Source organism: Gopherus flavomarginatus, chromosome 4, assembly GCF_025201925.1.
Source record: "Gopherus flavomarginatus isolate rGopFla2 chromosome 4, rGopFla2.mat.asm, whole genome shotgun sequence".
NCBI lineage: Eukaryota > Metazoa > Chordata > Testudines > Testudinidae > Gopherus > Gopherus flavomarginatus.
Genome location: NC_066620.1, coordinates 162,409,244 through 162,426,154, shown reverse-complemented (window position 1 = coordinate 162,426,154; position 16,911 = coordinate 162,409,244). Strand labels below are relative to the sequence as shown.

At 38.6% G+C, this 16,911-nt stretch overlaps 1 protein-coding gene across 4 annotated transcripts in view; it reads right to left on the bottom strand.

Moving 5' to 3' along the window:
• Window positions 1-16,911, bottom strand: part of LMBRD1 (LMBR1 domain containing 1) — a 223,914-nt gene that overhangs the window by 25,946 nt on the left and 181,057 nt on the right. For all 4 annotated transcript variants that reach the window (XM_050950789.1, XM_050950792.1, XM_050950791.1 and 1 more), the window contains one exon: window positions 7,084-7,165. In XM_050950789.1, the coding sequence (XP_050806746.1) occupies window positions 7,084-7,165 (82 nt within the window). The remainder of the gene's footprint in view (window positions 1-7,083; window positions 7,166-16,911) is intronic.

Here is a 16,911-nt window from a genome sequence, read left to right as displayed (position 1 = left end):
GAAACAGCCCTTTCTTCCAGTTCTTATTCTATTCAAATTCCTCCTTAGCATTCCAATATTAATCTCCTTTCTGGCATTGTTTCCATCTGCTCTCATACATGATCTTTTCAACTGTGTTATATCTGTCCTCAGTTGGCTTATAAAATCGTTGGCATGTGGGTGGATGGGAGAGGAGGAATCTTGCTTTAAGGGTTTGTGTACAGAACTGGCTCTCAATTTTTTCCATACTGGGACTACTTCCTCTCCCCCAAGATCCCATTCTATAAAGTAATGTGGCAGGATGGTCTGAACACCCTGACACATGTTTGCAACACCTACACTGAGAACCCCTATTTTATTCTGTCCCTGGAGGGAAGCATATCGAAAAGGTAATGTGGATCAGTGAAATATTCAGCAAGGCCAGATCCATATTCAGCAATGAAAATCTTTGCCTCTTCTGTGCATTCAAACACCCAATTATAGGTGCTTCACATGACAAAATTTACAAGTGCCTACATAGGGAATAAATACTTAACAATAGGCTCTTCATTCTAGCAGAAGCTATATCATCATCCAATGGCTGGAAGTTGAAGATAGACAAATTCAGACTGCAAATATGGTGAGTACTTAACCACTGAACAATTTACCAAAGGCCATGGTGGATTCTCCATCACTGATAATTTTTAAACGAAGACTGGATGTTTTTCTGAAAGATACACTCCAGGAACTATTTTGGTCAAGTTCTGTGGGCTGTGTTATACAGGAGGTCAGACTAGATGGTCACAATGGTCCCATCTGGCCACGGAACCTATGAATCTAGGAAAACAAGCATCAATATAGAAAAGGATCTGATGATGCTGAATGCTCATTTCTTCACAAAGTGGTGGAGACCTGCATTGGTGACTGCCTTTATTAGGGTTCACAATTTTCATAGCATCATTAAGTTCCTTTCAGTTTGTGTGTGATCACCCCTAAAGCTTCCTACTGAATTCAGTGTGTCCAAATGGCTTTCAGGATTCAACAGAGTGGATTCCAATCACAAGGCCATGGGTTTTCCTGTCAAGTTGCAGGTAATGCAAATACCCATGATTCCAGTCCAACTTTTCAACAATCAGCTCTTACGGCTAAGCTTCACAGAATTTTTTCACTTTGTCACAGGCCCCGTCAGTGGACAGTGAAACAGGCAGTCCTCCTGTATCCATCCCATTCATATTGAGCAAGTGTTAAAAGTTGCAGAAAGAACACTTGCCTATACTTTCATCCAGTTACATTGAAAAGTACAGGGTCTCTTGAGCTCTTCCTGAAGATCAACAACTATATAATGAGCAGACTGTCACAGGAGAGGTCAAGTTAAAGCAATTTCCTAGCAGCAGGAGATCCCAACATTACACTGACAGTATTTAAGACACAGAGTACAATTAATGTTTTCTAATTATAATTAGGTTTGGTGGCTTTCACTACTTGTGGTGAGACAAAGTGTGATACTTAGAGGCCTTTCACATTGACAGAACTGACATTAACAAAAAAGCGATTTGGTGAATGCACAAGCTTTTGCTTGAAGAATTCATAAAAACGGTCACTGCCTATTCAAATGGCTCAGAACTCTCTTCTCTTGCTTTTAATGGCTTTATTCATGCTCCAGAATTCTCTGCCAGTTACTGACAATCATTCTGCTGTGTGATTAGGTCCAGGTCCACCAGAGAGTAAAGTCAGGATACAAGCAGTGGGTCCAAAAAAGAGAGATCGCTGCAACTGCCCTACTGCCTGTCTGTGTAAAAATGCAGGAAGCATGCCCTAATACAATTAACTTTCCTTTGAAGGGAAAGCTGGAGAGCAAGAAGTAGCGTAGGCAGGCACTAAGAGAGCCCAAAGAGGGAAAAACAAAAACAAAAAAAACCTTTCAACATCGGGAGCCTGGCTGTTTAAACCCTGCTAAAAAGAGCTGTTAACATGTACAGTACTGAACACTAGGGGTGTTTTGGTTTTTTGTTTTGTTTTTTTTAAAAAGGTAAAAATTGAATCTTACAAAGGATTAAAAATTGCTTCTAGTACTCCAAAATCTTATTCAAAATATCCCATCCCAAACAAATTTTTCACCATGTCCCTGAAGTATACCAGATACAAGAGTACTAGTATTAATCACTGTGCAATATGAAGGCAGGAGAACAAGAAAAAGAATCTGTCCTGTTGCTTAGGACACTTTATATTTATAAACAATTAATAAAATAATGTGATGCATACATTCTTTGGCAGGATTACTTGCCAAGGAGATGGAGGGGTGGGGGGAAGCAGTAGATGTGATATCTTGATTTCAGCAAGGTTTTTGACACAGTCCCACAAAATGTCTCCTAAGCAAACCAGGAAAATGTGGTCTAGATTAAATTACTATGATGTGGGTGAATATAGCAGCTGAAAAACTGTTCTCAAAAAGTAGTTATCAATGGTTTGCTGGCAAAAGTGGGATAGCCTATCTGGTGGGATTCTGCAGGGGTCAGTAATATTCAATATTTTCATTAACAACTTGGATAACGGAGCGGAGAACATACTTATACAATTTGTAGACGACAAACTTAGGGAGGAGGACCTCCAAGCACTTTGGAGGACAGGATTAGAATTCAAAATGACCTTGACTCATTGAAGTATTGGTCTAAGATCAACACTATAAAATCCAATACAGGCAAATACTAGGAAGGAAAAAAGGAATGCGCTAATACAAAATGAGGAATAACCGGCTATGCAGTAATACTGTTAAAGAAGATCTAGGGGTTACATTGAATCACAAATTGAATACGAACCAACAATGTGATGCAATTGAAAAAAAAGGGTAATATTCTTGGGTTTATTAGTGGCAGCGTCATAAGACAGACAAGGGAGGTAATTGTTCTGCTGTACTCAGCATTGGTGAGGTCTCAGCTGGAGTACTGTGTCCAGTTTTGGGTGTCATGCTTTAATTAAAAAAAAAAGAGATGGACAAACTGGAGAGAGTCCAGAGGAGAGCAACATAATTGATCAAAGATTTAGAAAACATGAGGAAAAGGTAAAAAACCAGACATGTTCAGGCATGAGAAAATAAGACTGAGGAGGTATTTTCCTAACAGGTTTCAAATATATTAAGGGCTGTTAGAAAGAGGACAATGATCAATTGTCCTCCATTTCTACTGAAGATAGGGCTTAATGGGCAGCAAGCAAGATTTAGGTTAAAAATAAGAAAAAATTTCTACCGATAGTTAAGCACAAGAGTAGGTTGCCAAGGGAGGTTGTAGAATCCCTATCACTTTAACTTTTAAAGAACATGTCAGATAACTGGGCTCTCAGGGGAAGGTGTGTGGGTATCTGGGAAAGGGGGGGCCTTGCAGCTGGGGTTGGCGGGGGGGGATTCTGGGTGTCTGGTCACCTGACTGGTCTCTGGGGAGAGAGGAAGCAGTGAAACAGGAACTGGGTTGTCATAGGGGTTTCTTCAACTCCACTACTGGAGGAATTTGTGTGTGTGTATATTACAGAAATACCTGCAGACAGGTATTTTGAAACAAAATTACCAAAGTAATTGAAACTGATGCGATTATGTAGTGTTATTTTGACAAATAAAATTTTGCAGAATTTTAAAGTATTGTGCATATAATTTTTATTTTTTTGGTGCAGCATTCCCCTGGGAGTAATATAAATGCTGCACAAATTACAAAAAAAAAGAACGCTAAGTGGCCAGATTTCCAAACAAAAAGATTAAGGAAAAATACATTTTGGTTAATACATTAAAATCATGAAAGGGGAACTGGAAGGTTACTCAGTGGTAAAAGCAGATTAAGGGTATACTGCACCCTAGTACGTAGCAGCAAGAAGTTATCTGAGAAAGTACACGTGGACTGAGAAACAATACTCTAATTTACTACTGTATTTAAAAAAACGCAAGTGCATATTCTGTCAAAGGTCCTCTATCATACACCTGCTTCAAATATCTCCTAACTCTACTGAAGCTTATTATAAATAAATGTTTCCTTTTATAACACACTAAGGTACTGTGATGTACAAAATCTTTGGCTGCTTTACAGACAATTATTTTAATAAACTGTATGTACTTAGACTGAACAAGTAAATGGACGATTCATGTATTGTACATATTTGTGTTAAGGAATTTTTATGCAGAGATTCTCAACTGGTAAAAGGCAAAATTTTATCTACTCTATTTCCTCTTGTCTTCTGCTTTACCTTTTTCAGGTCAGTCATCATAGCCTCTGATACTCAGACTAAGTTAATCTATATATTAGAAGTAAATACAGAGACAACATATCAGAAAAAAAACTGTTTGACAGTATTAACACTTTCAAATATAAGCTAAAATTGTTTAAGCATTGCAGTTCTGAACCTAAATAAAATCAAAGATTTGATAGTAACACAATCTGAGTGCAAAACTATTTACTCCATCTTTATTTTGAAGAAAGATAAACAACCTGTCATCTTCAGCAAGCAAAATACTGGTTAGAAACAAATCTACATGAAATGAATTCCATATTAAAGGCAATTAAAGTTCTAACAATATAGAAATTATTTTTAGAAGATTAGTTGCCATAACAACATGATCTCTGTCAGGTGGTTCTTTGCTCACTCTACTGAGAAGAAAAATACAATTCAAGTGCAATAAAGTTCACAGGGCTCCTATCTCCACCACATCTGAATAGTGGTTATAATTGAGTAGGTCACTATACAATTATGTATGTCCACAAAGCCAGTAAAAAATAAAATACTTCAAATTCTAAACATTTAGAATTAGTATATGGAGAAAATGTACTTGCATCTAAAAAAAGACAAATGTTAAAATACAAGATAAATGCTTAGGAGAAAAGTGTTAGCGGTCCAAATGAATACAATTTAAATGTCAACCTGTGGAACACTTTGCCAGAGGATGTTGTGAAGGCCAAGGACTATAACAGGGTTCAAAAAAGAACTAGATAAATTCATGGAGGATAGGTCCATTAATGGCTATTAGCAGGATAGGTGGGGATGGTGTCCCTAGTTACTGTTTGCCAGAAGCTGGGAATCGGGGACAGGGAATGGATCACTTGTTGATTGCCTGTTCCATTCATACCCTCTGCAGCACCTGGCATTGGCCACTGTTGGAACACAGGATTCTGGGCTAGATGAACCTTTGAGATGACCCAGTATGATCGTTCTTATGTTAATAAATCATTAACTGGAAAAAATTTCTGCAGAAAATTTTTGAAGAAGTAGTCCTCAGATATTCTAAATCAGCAGTTTTCAGAAACTAAACTACCAAACCTGCCACACACTTGTAAGCTGTAGTCAATGCTCTGAATTTTTAGATCAATAAAATTTAAAACAAAAATTCTTCCGTCAGTAAGCTGGAACATCTATCTATTAGAGAAAGAAAGCAATCAGTTGAGCACACATTTGCAACTCTTGATTGTATGTGGAACCTCCATGTTCAACTGTTAAGGATATTTAAGGTTTCGAAAATATCTTTAACAGATAAATCCACAATATTTGCTTTAAATCCTGTTTTCTACTGTAAATACTGGGGAGAGGGAGGGGAATCTAGTGAGACTCCTAGCTGTCACAATTTTGCGGGTCATCACAATGCAGTGAAAACAGACAAGCACCAATCTTAACCCTTCAACATTAATAGTTACTCAGGCCTTGAACTGGGCTAGTGTGCAGCAGTACTGCACAGCACCTCTCCCAAATGACTTCTTGTTTTCCAGAGTGTCTGCTTTCATCTTTCAAAAGCTGAAGACTCTGGGCGCTATAGTTGCAAAGAAAAGCTTGAAAAAGCAAATCAAAACTACCTAGTTCAATGATCATAGAATCATAGACTAATGTCAGAAGGGACCATTATGATCATCTAGCCTGACCTCCTCCACAATGCAGGCCACAGAATCTCACTCACCCACTCCTGTATCAAACCTAACCCTAAATCATAGTTTAAAGACTTCAAGGTGCAGAGAACCTTCCAGCAAGTGACCTCTGCCCCACGCTGCAGAGGAAGGCGAAAACCCCCCAGGCCAATCTGCCCTGGAGGAAAATTCCTTTCCAACTCCAAATATGGCAATCAGCTAAACCCTGAGCATGTGGGCAAGACTCACCAGCCAGACACCCAGGAAAGAATTCTCTATAGTAACTCAGATCCCAGCCATCTAACATCCCATCACAAGCCGCTGGTAGTCAAAGACTAATTAATTGCCAAAATTAGGCTATTCCATTATACCATCCCCTCCATAAACTTATCAAGCTTAGTCTTGAAGCCAGATATATCTTTTGCCCCCACTACCCCCCTTGGAAGGCTGTTCCAGAACTTCACTCCTCTGGTGGTTAGAAACCTGTGTCTAATTTCAAGTCTAAACTTCCTGATGGCCAGTTTATATTCGTTTGTTCTTGTGCCCACATGGGTACTGAGCTTAAATAATTCCTCTCCCTCCCCAGTATTTATTCCTCTGATATATTTATAAAGAGCAATCATATCTCCGTTCAGCCTTCTTTTGGTTAGGCTAAACAAGCCAACCTCTTTGAGTCTCCTTTCATATGACAGGTTTTCCATTTCTCGGATCATCTTAGTAGTCCTTCTCTGTACCTGTTCCAGTTTGAATTCATCCTTCTTAAACATGGGAGACCTGAACTACACACAGTATTCCAGATGAGGTCTCACTGGTGCTTTGTATAATGGCACTAACACCACCTCATCTCTACTAGAAATACCTCACCTTTTGCATCTCAAAACCGCATTCGCTTTTTTCATGGCCATAATCACACTGACGGCTCATAGTTATCCTGTGATCAACCAATACTCTGAGGTCCTTCTCCTCCTCTGTTGCTTCCAACTGATGCCGCCCCAGCTTATAACAATAGTTCTTGTTATTAATCCCTAAATGCATGACCTTTCACTTTTCACTATTAAATTTCTACCTTCCATAAGTAAACCTTAACACAGAGGACATAAACACTAAAGAAGCTTGAGCAAATGCTCAATTATTTTTTAAGAAAATAAAATTTCAGTGGTTTCTCTTGCTAGTGCACACAAATATAATGAAGAAACCAATCTTCTACAATGATGCAACACAGGAAGTGTGCACTGAACAAAAGTTTCATGTGTCTTACCTTTTGGGGCATCTGCATCACAGACTTTAGGCACATATGTTGTAACATTCCCTGGCTGGCCATCAACAAGTGTCATATTATGCTGCATAAAGAATATGTAATGTCAGAAAAGAATATTTTAAATAGGTTAATACATTATGCAATGTGGTGTTTTCTGAAGCACATAAATCTTGCGAGAAATCATTTTGACACAGCTATATTTTATAGATATATTTTAAAATTTCACTTGCAAGAAAAAATGTTTAAAAAATTCTTGCAGTACATCTTTAATTTTTGCATTCCATTGTTTATTTTCAATGCTTTATAAGTTCTGAATTCTTTCAGAGTAATATAGTATAAAATTGCTCCAAAAGCTTATCTTTTTTCATAATTAAGTTTTACTTGATGACATTCTAACAAACCCTTTAAAAACAAACAAGTTTGACTGTACATATAGGGACCTAATAAACATACAGTTGTATGAGCTAAAGATGTTGGATCACATGATGGACTGAAAGATCCAGCTAGGCACTATGGAAGTGTTATTGACTTTATTCTAGCCATGGGAACACCAGAGCAGTATTGCTCTATGATGCCACTATGTATGCAGCATAGAATTGCAATAGTTCTTTTCAATGCCATACTGCATATCAAATGTGGGTCTAATTTGCTGCCCACTACTGCTCCTATGTCTTTCAGCATTACTTTCCAGATTTCTCCCTCCCACTCAATATCTATATTTCAAATTATTTTCCACCAGATTTCTTATTTGGCATTTTTTAAAGCTGAACTCTATTTGCTTATTTCATGCCCAGACATCTGATTTTCCCACTTCCCTGGATCATTCTTGCATGTCTTGATGGTTGTTTGCAACTAAAATGAACATGTGCCTGTCACCCGGGAGTGTCATGGTCACTTTCACAAAAGAGGCATTTGTTCTTTTTTTCAAATAAACCTTTGCAGATTGACCACCTGAAGGAATTATCAGTCAGCTGATCCAGTGAAAACAACAGCAGCCTAACTCAGGCTTCTCAAGTTATCTTTGCCTCTGCAACACCACCAGGCCTTAAATAAGGCCTCCCCTAAAAGCAGAGACAGGCATTTCCTGAGATTGCAAGAAGTAAGGAAGTTACAAGAATAAAGAGGAGAAACATGGGACAATAGGCAGAAGAGTGCCCTCCTTCTCTGGTTCCAAAAGCCCACCAGTACATTTCTCCCTAGTATCCACAACAAGCATCCCACCTTCCACTTGGATGATAGGTATCTATTTCTTCCTCACTATTCAAGGAAACAAAAGCCTATTTACATTATTTCCACCCTGTGACGTTGATATAAACTGGGACCATATAGAACATGGTTTGCAACCAAGGTCCTGTAGTGGCACCAAATCTTATGTAAAGGGGGTCATATAAGGTGTCTAAGACCAAGTTATGAGTTGCTGGTTATGATTATGCTGTCTGTATGTCTGTATCATTATGCAGTTGAAGTTACAAGTATTGGTTGTATATTGTATTTCAAATTGGTGCTGTAGTTCTGGGTAACACCCCAGACAAGTTCGTGTCAGCTCTGCTTAGCCTGCTTGATGTCCCATTAAGGACCATCAGCTACACAATTGACCCACTGAGAGGAGGCAGATACGCCTTGTGACTCAGTAAAGTATGCAGGGGACTTGCCCATGTGACTCCAAACTCCATTTTGCTGTAATTTTCCACAGTAAGAACAAAGAAGTGTTCTTACACCTGGAAGTGCCTATATAAGGCTGTTGCCTCATCTCCATCTTGTCTTCAATCCTGCTTCTTACCTCTGGAGGGACTTTGCTACAAACAGAAGCTCTGCACAAAGGACTGAATGACCCATCCCAGCTGGGGATGTTCTCCAGAGACTTGATTTAAACTTGCAGTTTACTCCATCACTGCTACAAGCCTGAACTAAGAACTTTGCCATTACTGAATGTAATTGATTCCATTTAGCCAATTCTAGCTCTCATCTCTATCTTTTCCCTTTTATGAATAAAGGTTTAGATTTTAGATTCTAAAGGATTGGCAACAGCGTGATTTGTGGATAAGACCTGATGTGTATATTGACCTGGGTCTGGGGCTTGGTCTTTTGGGATCGAGAGAACCTTTTTACTGGGGTGTTGGTTTTCATAACCATTCATCCCCAGGACGAGTGGGACTGGTGGTGATACTGGGAGACTGGAGTGTCTAAGGAAATTGCTTTTGTGACTTGTGGTTAGCCAGTGGGGTGAAACCGAAGTCATTTTTGTCTGGCTGGTTTGGTTTGCCTTAGAGGTGGAAAAACCCCAGCCTTGGGCTGTGTCTGCCCTGTTTGAGCAATTGGTCCTGAATTGGCACTCTCAGTTGGGTCCCGCCAGAACTGCATCGTCACACACCCATTATGTCTGCTTCATAAATGATGCCAGCCTCAATAGTCTGCTCATTCACTTCTTCCACAACTTATTTCGTTTTTTGCACTTTCTTCCCCACTGTCTCCTACACATAGAACACCCTTCCTGAACTAATCCACAAGGACAATATTCTGATTTTTTTATTTCCTAATAGTCCACATAACACCTACGAGATATGAGCTAATTAAGACGTGTTGATGTTATTCCAGATTTTTCTACTTTTATTACACTATGTTGTGCATCAGTCTTTACTGAGAAATTAATTCTCTGAGTGAACATACTGATGTTACTCAAGTCTTTCAACACCCTAAAACCATTAATTGTCTCATTAGGCTCCTTGGGGAATGGATCATATCTTTTTCTCTCTGCTAGGAAGCTTCTAGGTTGTTTTTGTATATTGTATTTTTATCATTTCTTCCAAATGCCTCCTAATTTAGGGTCTCAAATTTATTTCATTATGTAAGACCAAGCCTAATAATAAACCAAGCAATACCCTTGGTAGAAACTATCCCCCTTTATACTGTCAGTTTTTATTAGATTTTGCTTACTATCCCTTTAGTCAATCGCCAAGCTCTTAAAGGCTATTCATACTTTCAAGCCAACATAAATTAAGTCTTACTTCCATAAGACAGAGTTCAAATTCTATTTCAATAGCAAAATGTAAGTATATTAAAGATGCTACTTTTCTTCAATTAATTTTGCATTTCTATCTAAAAAAATCCAATTTGTCTGACAAATTTTATTCATTGAGTACTCAGAATTCTATGGGACACTTCATAGATCATAGAATAGATGTTGTCCTTGCTCTGAAAAGCTTACAATCTAAATGAAAACAGAATGAAAGGGAGTGGGTTAAGAGATGAGAATGCAGGGGTTGCAGTTAAAGATGATTTATTTACTTAAAGTGCACGTAACTTGGTTGATTTTTTAAAAAACATTAACTGAAAGCTTAAAAGGGGGTTCTTTTATTGGAAAGGGACAGGCTGATGAGCGTATTTATAAGGGCAGAAGGCAGGTGGAAGAGCATGGTAAATCAGGGATATAGAAGGAGGTAGCAAAGGAATGTGCAGACGGAAAAGGATGAAATGAGGGCAGAGAAGAAAACTAAGAAGTGGAAAGCAATACCGTCTTAGAGTAATGGACTGTACTATACTGACATCACAAGGGTCTAGCGGCTTTGAAAGCATACTGCAGTATGTGTGCCTCCACCAGGGGTTTACATAGCTTACTCACCTCAGAGTGTGCTTCTCTTCCCCCAAGGTAATGTAGGTATGAGTGAAGAAGTCCAGATAGAAGACTTCATAAGATTTTGTTCATTCTAAAAGTTTAGCTCCCCCCAAGTATTGAAAATAGATTAAATGACAGTTGCTAGAATTACTCTTCTCCTTTTTTGAAGATCAGTGCTACATTTGGTTTTCTCCAGTATTCTGGGACCTTTCAGCTTCCCTGAGTTTTCAAAAGTAACATTAGTCAGTGGCATAGTCAGGAGCTGTGGATTCAATTTCTGACCCTGTCACATATTTTAGATTAGTCCTGATCCAATGCTTTAACCACAAGGCCATCTTTCCCTCCTAATCAATCCTCTTCCTTTTTACTGTAACGAAAATTGCACAAGCCAATGCTTCCACTTCAAGATGCTTTTTTCTCTTTTAAGGTTTTAAGGTTTTGAACATTAAAAAAAATGGGAAGTTGAAGAATCGAAAGTTACAGAATTGCTGAATGTCTACAGAAATATTATTGTTTCCCAATAGGGATATTTACAGATTAATTGGAATTTGAAAGCACAAGAAGAAAGATTACAATGGAGAAATGGGAACAGCAAATTAACTCCAGTATACAGATGAAAACATACTTAAAATTGAATTCTGATTTCTACATAGGCAGGGTACTAAGTACAGATTAAACACTCACAGAACTAGTTTTTACAACATGCAAGAAACACCAGCAGAAGTTTAAAAAAATACTTCAACCACAGCTAAGAAAAAGCAGGGAATATAATTCTCAGTTTTGACTTTTACATTCAAGGCTCATGTAGTAACGAATTCAGTTTTCAATTTTTTAAATACATGAGAACCACCACTTATGTACCCGAAAGCTTTTTGAAAAGCTGTTAAGAACTGCTGAAAATTGGCAACTGCTTGCATGTCAATGTATCCATACAATCAAATTTCAGCTGGGAAAAACTCTAGCTCATGCCATTGCCAGTAAAGGACAGTTTCCTACATATATCTTTTCAAAGGCTGTCTTAATTGAGAGATTAAACAGGAAACATTCTCCAATTGATTCAGAGGAGTTTCACAAGCTAATTACATATAAAATGTAGGTTCCATGTAGGAATGGATTCTCTAACCACAAGACAGATCTGTTCAATAACCTTTTAACTAAATTATAGCTGGATACATTATTTTGATCAACTGGAGATGTACTTTTACTGACAGTATGGAAAGTCCCAAACATATCACATGAAGTACATACACAATTATAGATTAAATGGGACCTGAAGCTGGGTTTATGTTATTGCTGGTTGCCCACAAAGAGAACCTTTTCCACTTACAATCGTAACAGGCAAGTTGACTGCTTTAATAGAATCTCCTGGACCTTTTCCAAACAGGACAGTTCTAAATCTGTCAGATCTCTATAGCCCATGCTGTCAAGTGGAGAGAGTCTGTGTCCATACGGGAATTGTGGCCTCTCTACTGGGAACAATAGGTCTGAAATTATGTGTTCGGGGGTGCAGGGGAGGAGAGAGAAACTCCTTGCAACTCTTGCAAGACATCAGAGAGAAACATCTTATCCAGGCCTTGGAAATCACAATAACCTTGGCTTCCTCTTGTTTGGTTCTCCTGACTTAGAAAAAGTGCCCATTTAGTTTAGAAGAAACCCACTTATTATGGAATGATTAGCTGCTCCTATTCTGAAGCAAAACCTTTAACATTTGTGTTGCGTTTTGTTGAATGCAGGTCCATTTCCACATATATCCATAGGGAGATGTATGCTACTGAGTTCTTGAGTGACAACAAATGTTGATTGTAAGTCATTGCTCAGCTGATCTGCCAGTAATATTGTCCTTCCCTGCAAGGTGGCTACCAAATGGATAAATTTGGTGTACTGTGTACTATGGACTATCCCACAGAGGTATGGCATCTCTGCACAGCTAGCTGGAAGGTGCTCCCCTTAATTGTTCACATAAAATATCTGCAATGTTCATAGATTCCTAGACTCTAGGATTGGAAGGGACCTCAAGAGGTCATCGAGTCCAGTCCCCTGCCCTCCTGGAAGGACCAAATACTGTCTAGACCATCCCTAAGAGACATTTATCTAACTTACTCTTAAGTATCTCCAGAGATGGAGATTCCACAACCTCCCTAGGCAATTTATTCCAGTGTTTAACTATCCTGACAGTTAGGAACTTTTTCCTAATGTCCAACCTAAATCTCCCTTGCTGCAGTTTAAGCCCATTACTACTTGTTCTATCATTAGAGGCTAAGGTGAACAAGTTTTCTCCTTCCTCCTCATGACACCCTTTTAGATATCTGAAAACTGCTATCATGTCCCCTCTCAGTCTTCTCTTTTCCAAACTAAACAAACCCAATTCTTTCAGTCTTCCTTCGTAGGTCATGTTCTCCAGACCTTTAATCATTCCTGTTGCTCTTCTCTGGACCCTCTCCAATTTCTCCACATCTTTCTTGAAATGCAGTGCCCAGAACTGGATACAATACTCCAGATGAGGCCTAATTAGCGCAGAGTAGAGCAGAAAAATGACTTCTCGTGTCTTGCTCACAACACCTGTTAATCAGTAATGTTGTCAGTAAGTACTTGATTCACTCTGCCATGTAGAAGATGGAGAAGGACATGAGAGCCCAATATAACGGTCTTAATTCTAGATGTTGACATGAAGCTTTTTCTTCCCAGAAATTCACATGACTGAGTTTACAAATCCTAAGAATAGCTATGCCAGCCTAGAATGGAAGTGTCAGAGGAAACTGGGACTGACGGAGCTGGAAAGTTGAAAGCATCTCCTTCCAGGGCAGAGAGATGCTGAGTCTACCATGTAAGGGATAGGAATACATCCCTGGCAGTATCAATTTCAAAATATTGCTGTCTATATTTAGCTAGCATGACGTGACATATTGAAGAACATATGCTGCCAAAGGCTCATCAACTTGAGAAAGAACATCTTTAACATGAATCCTCTTGTAGTTAATGTTACTGCTGAAAGGATTTTTAAATTTCTTTGCTCTGGAAGAAAAGTACTGCCTTTTTAAGAATTCAGAATTGTCTCAAAGTATTACTACTTGGGTTAGGCTCTAAGGCATCTAACAAGGAACTAAGGTCTCCCAGGTAGTTGCTCTTTGTTAGCAAACAAATTGATAAGACAACTGCATTTGCCGAACAAAAAAATCAGATGTCTTTCAGTGATCTCTGAGTGGACCCTATTGATTGCAGCTCAGGTCATCTGCAAATGAGCTGGCTCCCTGCTAGATGAAAGACAATTGGAAAAATCTAATCTATTCTTCTCCAGTACTAGAGAACATTTACCATGTGACACTAAGGCCTTGTGAATAACGTAGCTTGAGTCGACGTAGCTTAGGTCGACTTACTGCGGTGTCTACACCATGCTGCGTTGACAGGAGATGCTCTTCCATTGACTTACCTTACTCCTCTCATTCCGGTGGAGTACCAGAGTTGACCGATGAGTGCTCTGCGGTTGATTTAGTGTGTCTTCACTAGACCCACTAAATCGACCCCTGCTGCATCAATCGCAGCAGCGTTGATCCCCAGTAAGTGTAGACATGGCTTAAGGTACTGCTGCATTGACTCCACTGTGCACCCAGACAGTATTGTCCTGGGAGTGAGGCAGGAGTACAAGTGAACTCTCAGAGCAACGATATTGGACTTGGGAATTCAGAAGGCATATATGCCAGAGGGTCTGCTGTGGTGGGGCAGAGACATGCACTGGGGTCAGTGAGATGTAGCTGACCAACTACAACTAAGCTAGGTGGTTGAGCCTCTGAAAGGCAGCAATTCCTTAATGGGTCTTTTATCCTCAAAGGCCCAACTCCTAGAAAAACCAGTTAAGTCTAAATCTTATTGTACATGCAGGTAATCCAAAGCTAAGGTTAAACTTTAAATAAATCTGAGCACGTTAAGGTATACAAAAGTCCTCTGTTATGACACCCAAACATCTATTCCTTTCCCATGATACCATGTGGGGAGAAAAAAAAAACTGGAAAAAATTAGTGTGTTTAAAATTAGTTTAATACTTATTACTTGTAATTACACACTTGATTAAACATAGTGTATGGTTGTGGCATGATGATACTTAAGCTTGTTTGGGTGCCCTAAATGAGCAATTTCATACCATAACATATTTGGATTTCTGTTAAGTTTAACATTGATTCTAATGTTCCTAGGTAACTATCCATAGATTCATATACTTGTATATTTTAAGGTCAGAAAGGACAGCTGTAATCATCTAGTCTGACCTCCTTCTCTAACACAGACTACAGGACTTACCCACATTAACTCCCACTTCAAGATCAATAGCTGTGACTGAACTAGAGCATCCCATTTAGAAAAACATCCAATCTTGATCTAAACATTTCCAGTGATGGAAAATCTAATCACAACTCTTGATAAATTGTTAATAGTTAATTATCCTCACTGTTAAAAATTTGTGACTTATTTCTACTCTTAATTTGTCTATCTTCAACTTCTGGCCATTGGATATGGTCATCTCTTCAATATAGCAGACAAAGGTACCTCTATTATGAAATTTCTGTTCTCCACATAAGTACTGATCAAATCACCCCTTAACCTTGTGTTTGATAGATTGTAGTGAGACTCAAGGACCTCAAAGTACGTTTTTCAATACTTTAATCATTCTTGTGACTCTTCTCTGAACATTCTCCAATTTTGGAACATCTTTTTTGAATTATGGACAGCAGAACTGGATACAGAATTCCAGCAGCTGTTATAAATAGTGTCCAACACAAAGGAAACATAGCCTCTGCTCCTACATGAGATTCTCCTGGTTATATATCCAAGGCCAATGCAATGCTTTTGGCTATAGTGTTGGTCTGGAAGCTCATGTTCATCCTCTGTGACCTCAAAATCATCTCTAGAGCCACTGCTTCCCAGGACAGACATCAAAATCCTATACGTAAGGCCTATATTTTTTCCCCTAGATATAGGACCTTACACTTGGTTGCATTAAAAATGCATAGTGTTTGCTTGAACCCATTTTACCAAGCAATCTAGATTATTCAGTATCAGTGAATTGTCCTTTTTATTATTAACCACTCCTCTTACTTTTGTGTCATCTGCAAACTCTAAGGGATTTTATTTTTCTTCCATGTCATTGATAAAATGTTAAATAGCACAGGACCAAGAACCAATCCCTGTGATACCCCAGTAAAAGCACACTCTGATTCCCTGCTTACAATTACATTACGACTTATCAGTTTTCAATACATTTAATGTGTGCAATGTTGCTTTGTATCATTTTAGTTTCTTAATCAAAATGTTGTGCAGTACTATTACTTTTATCACCCAGACTTGTAATCTCATGAAAAAAAATATATCAAATTAGTTTAACGGGTTCTATTTCCCATAAACCCATGTTGATTGACATTAATTATATTACTCTCAATTCTTCATTAAACTGAGGCCGTATCAGCCATTCTTATATTTTGTTGAGTTTCAGTATCAGACTAGTAGATCTATATAGTTACCCAGGTCACCTCATTTACACTTTTAAATATCGGCACAACGGTAGCATTCTTCTATTCCTTTGAAATTTCCAGGTTTCCAAGACTTATTGAAAATAAACATTTACGGGTCAGAGAACTCTCCAGCCAGTCCTTTTAAAACTGTCTGACACTGAGCAAGTTATTTGGATCCATTCCTCTTGGGTTAGAATGAAAAGTATTATATTCATATCACATGATGATCAGTGACGACTTGGGTCTTCTCCAGACACTTTGAAGAGATTGCTGTACACTTCTGCTTTTTTGCATTGACAATTCTACCATTCCCATCTAGTATTAGGATTCCATCTGTTCCTAATATACTTAAATTCCTTATCTTTAACTTGGCAGGCTACAGATTTCTTAAAGAGTCCATTTGCTTTCATTATTAATTTTGGATGATTCCCAATTTCTAATTTACAGTTATTTCTCTCACCTACCCCATTTCCCCCTGTGTTATACATTGTGTGTTTAATGGCTGCTTTCACCTAAACCAGGCTGTCTTAACCAGTGTTATCTCTAGCCTGCTTCTTGCTTGCATACATATATACCTGCCCCTGGAAATTTCCACTACATGCATCCGACGAAATGGGTATTCACCCACGAAAGCTCATGCTCCAAAACGTCTGTTAGTCTATAAGATGCCACAGGACTCTTTGCTGCTTAACCAGTGTAATGTTTTCTCACAATTTT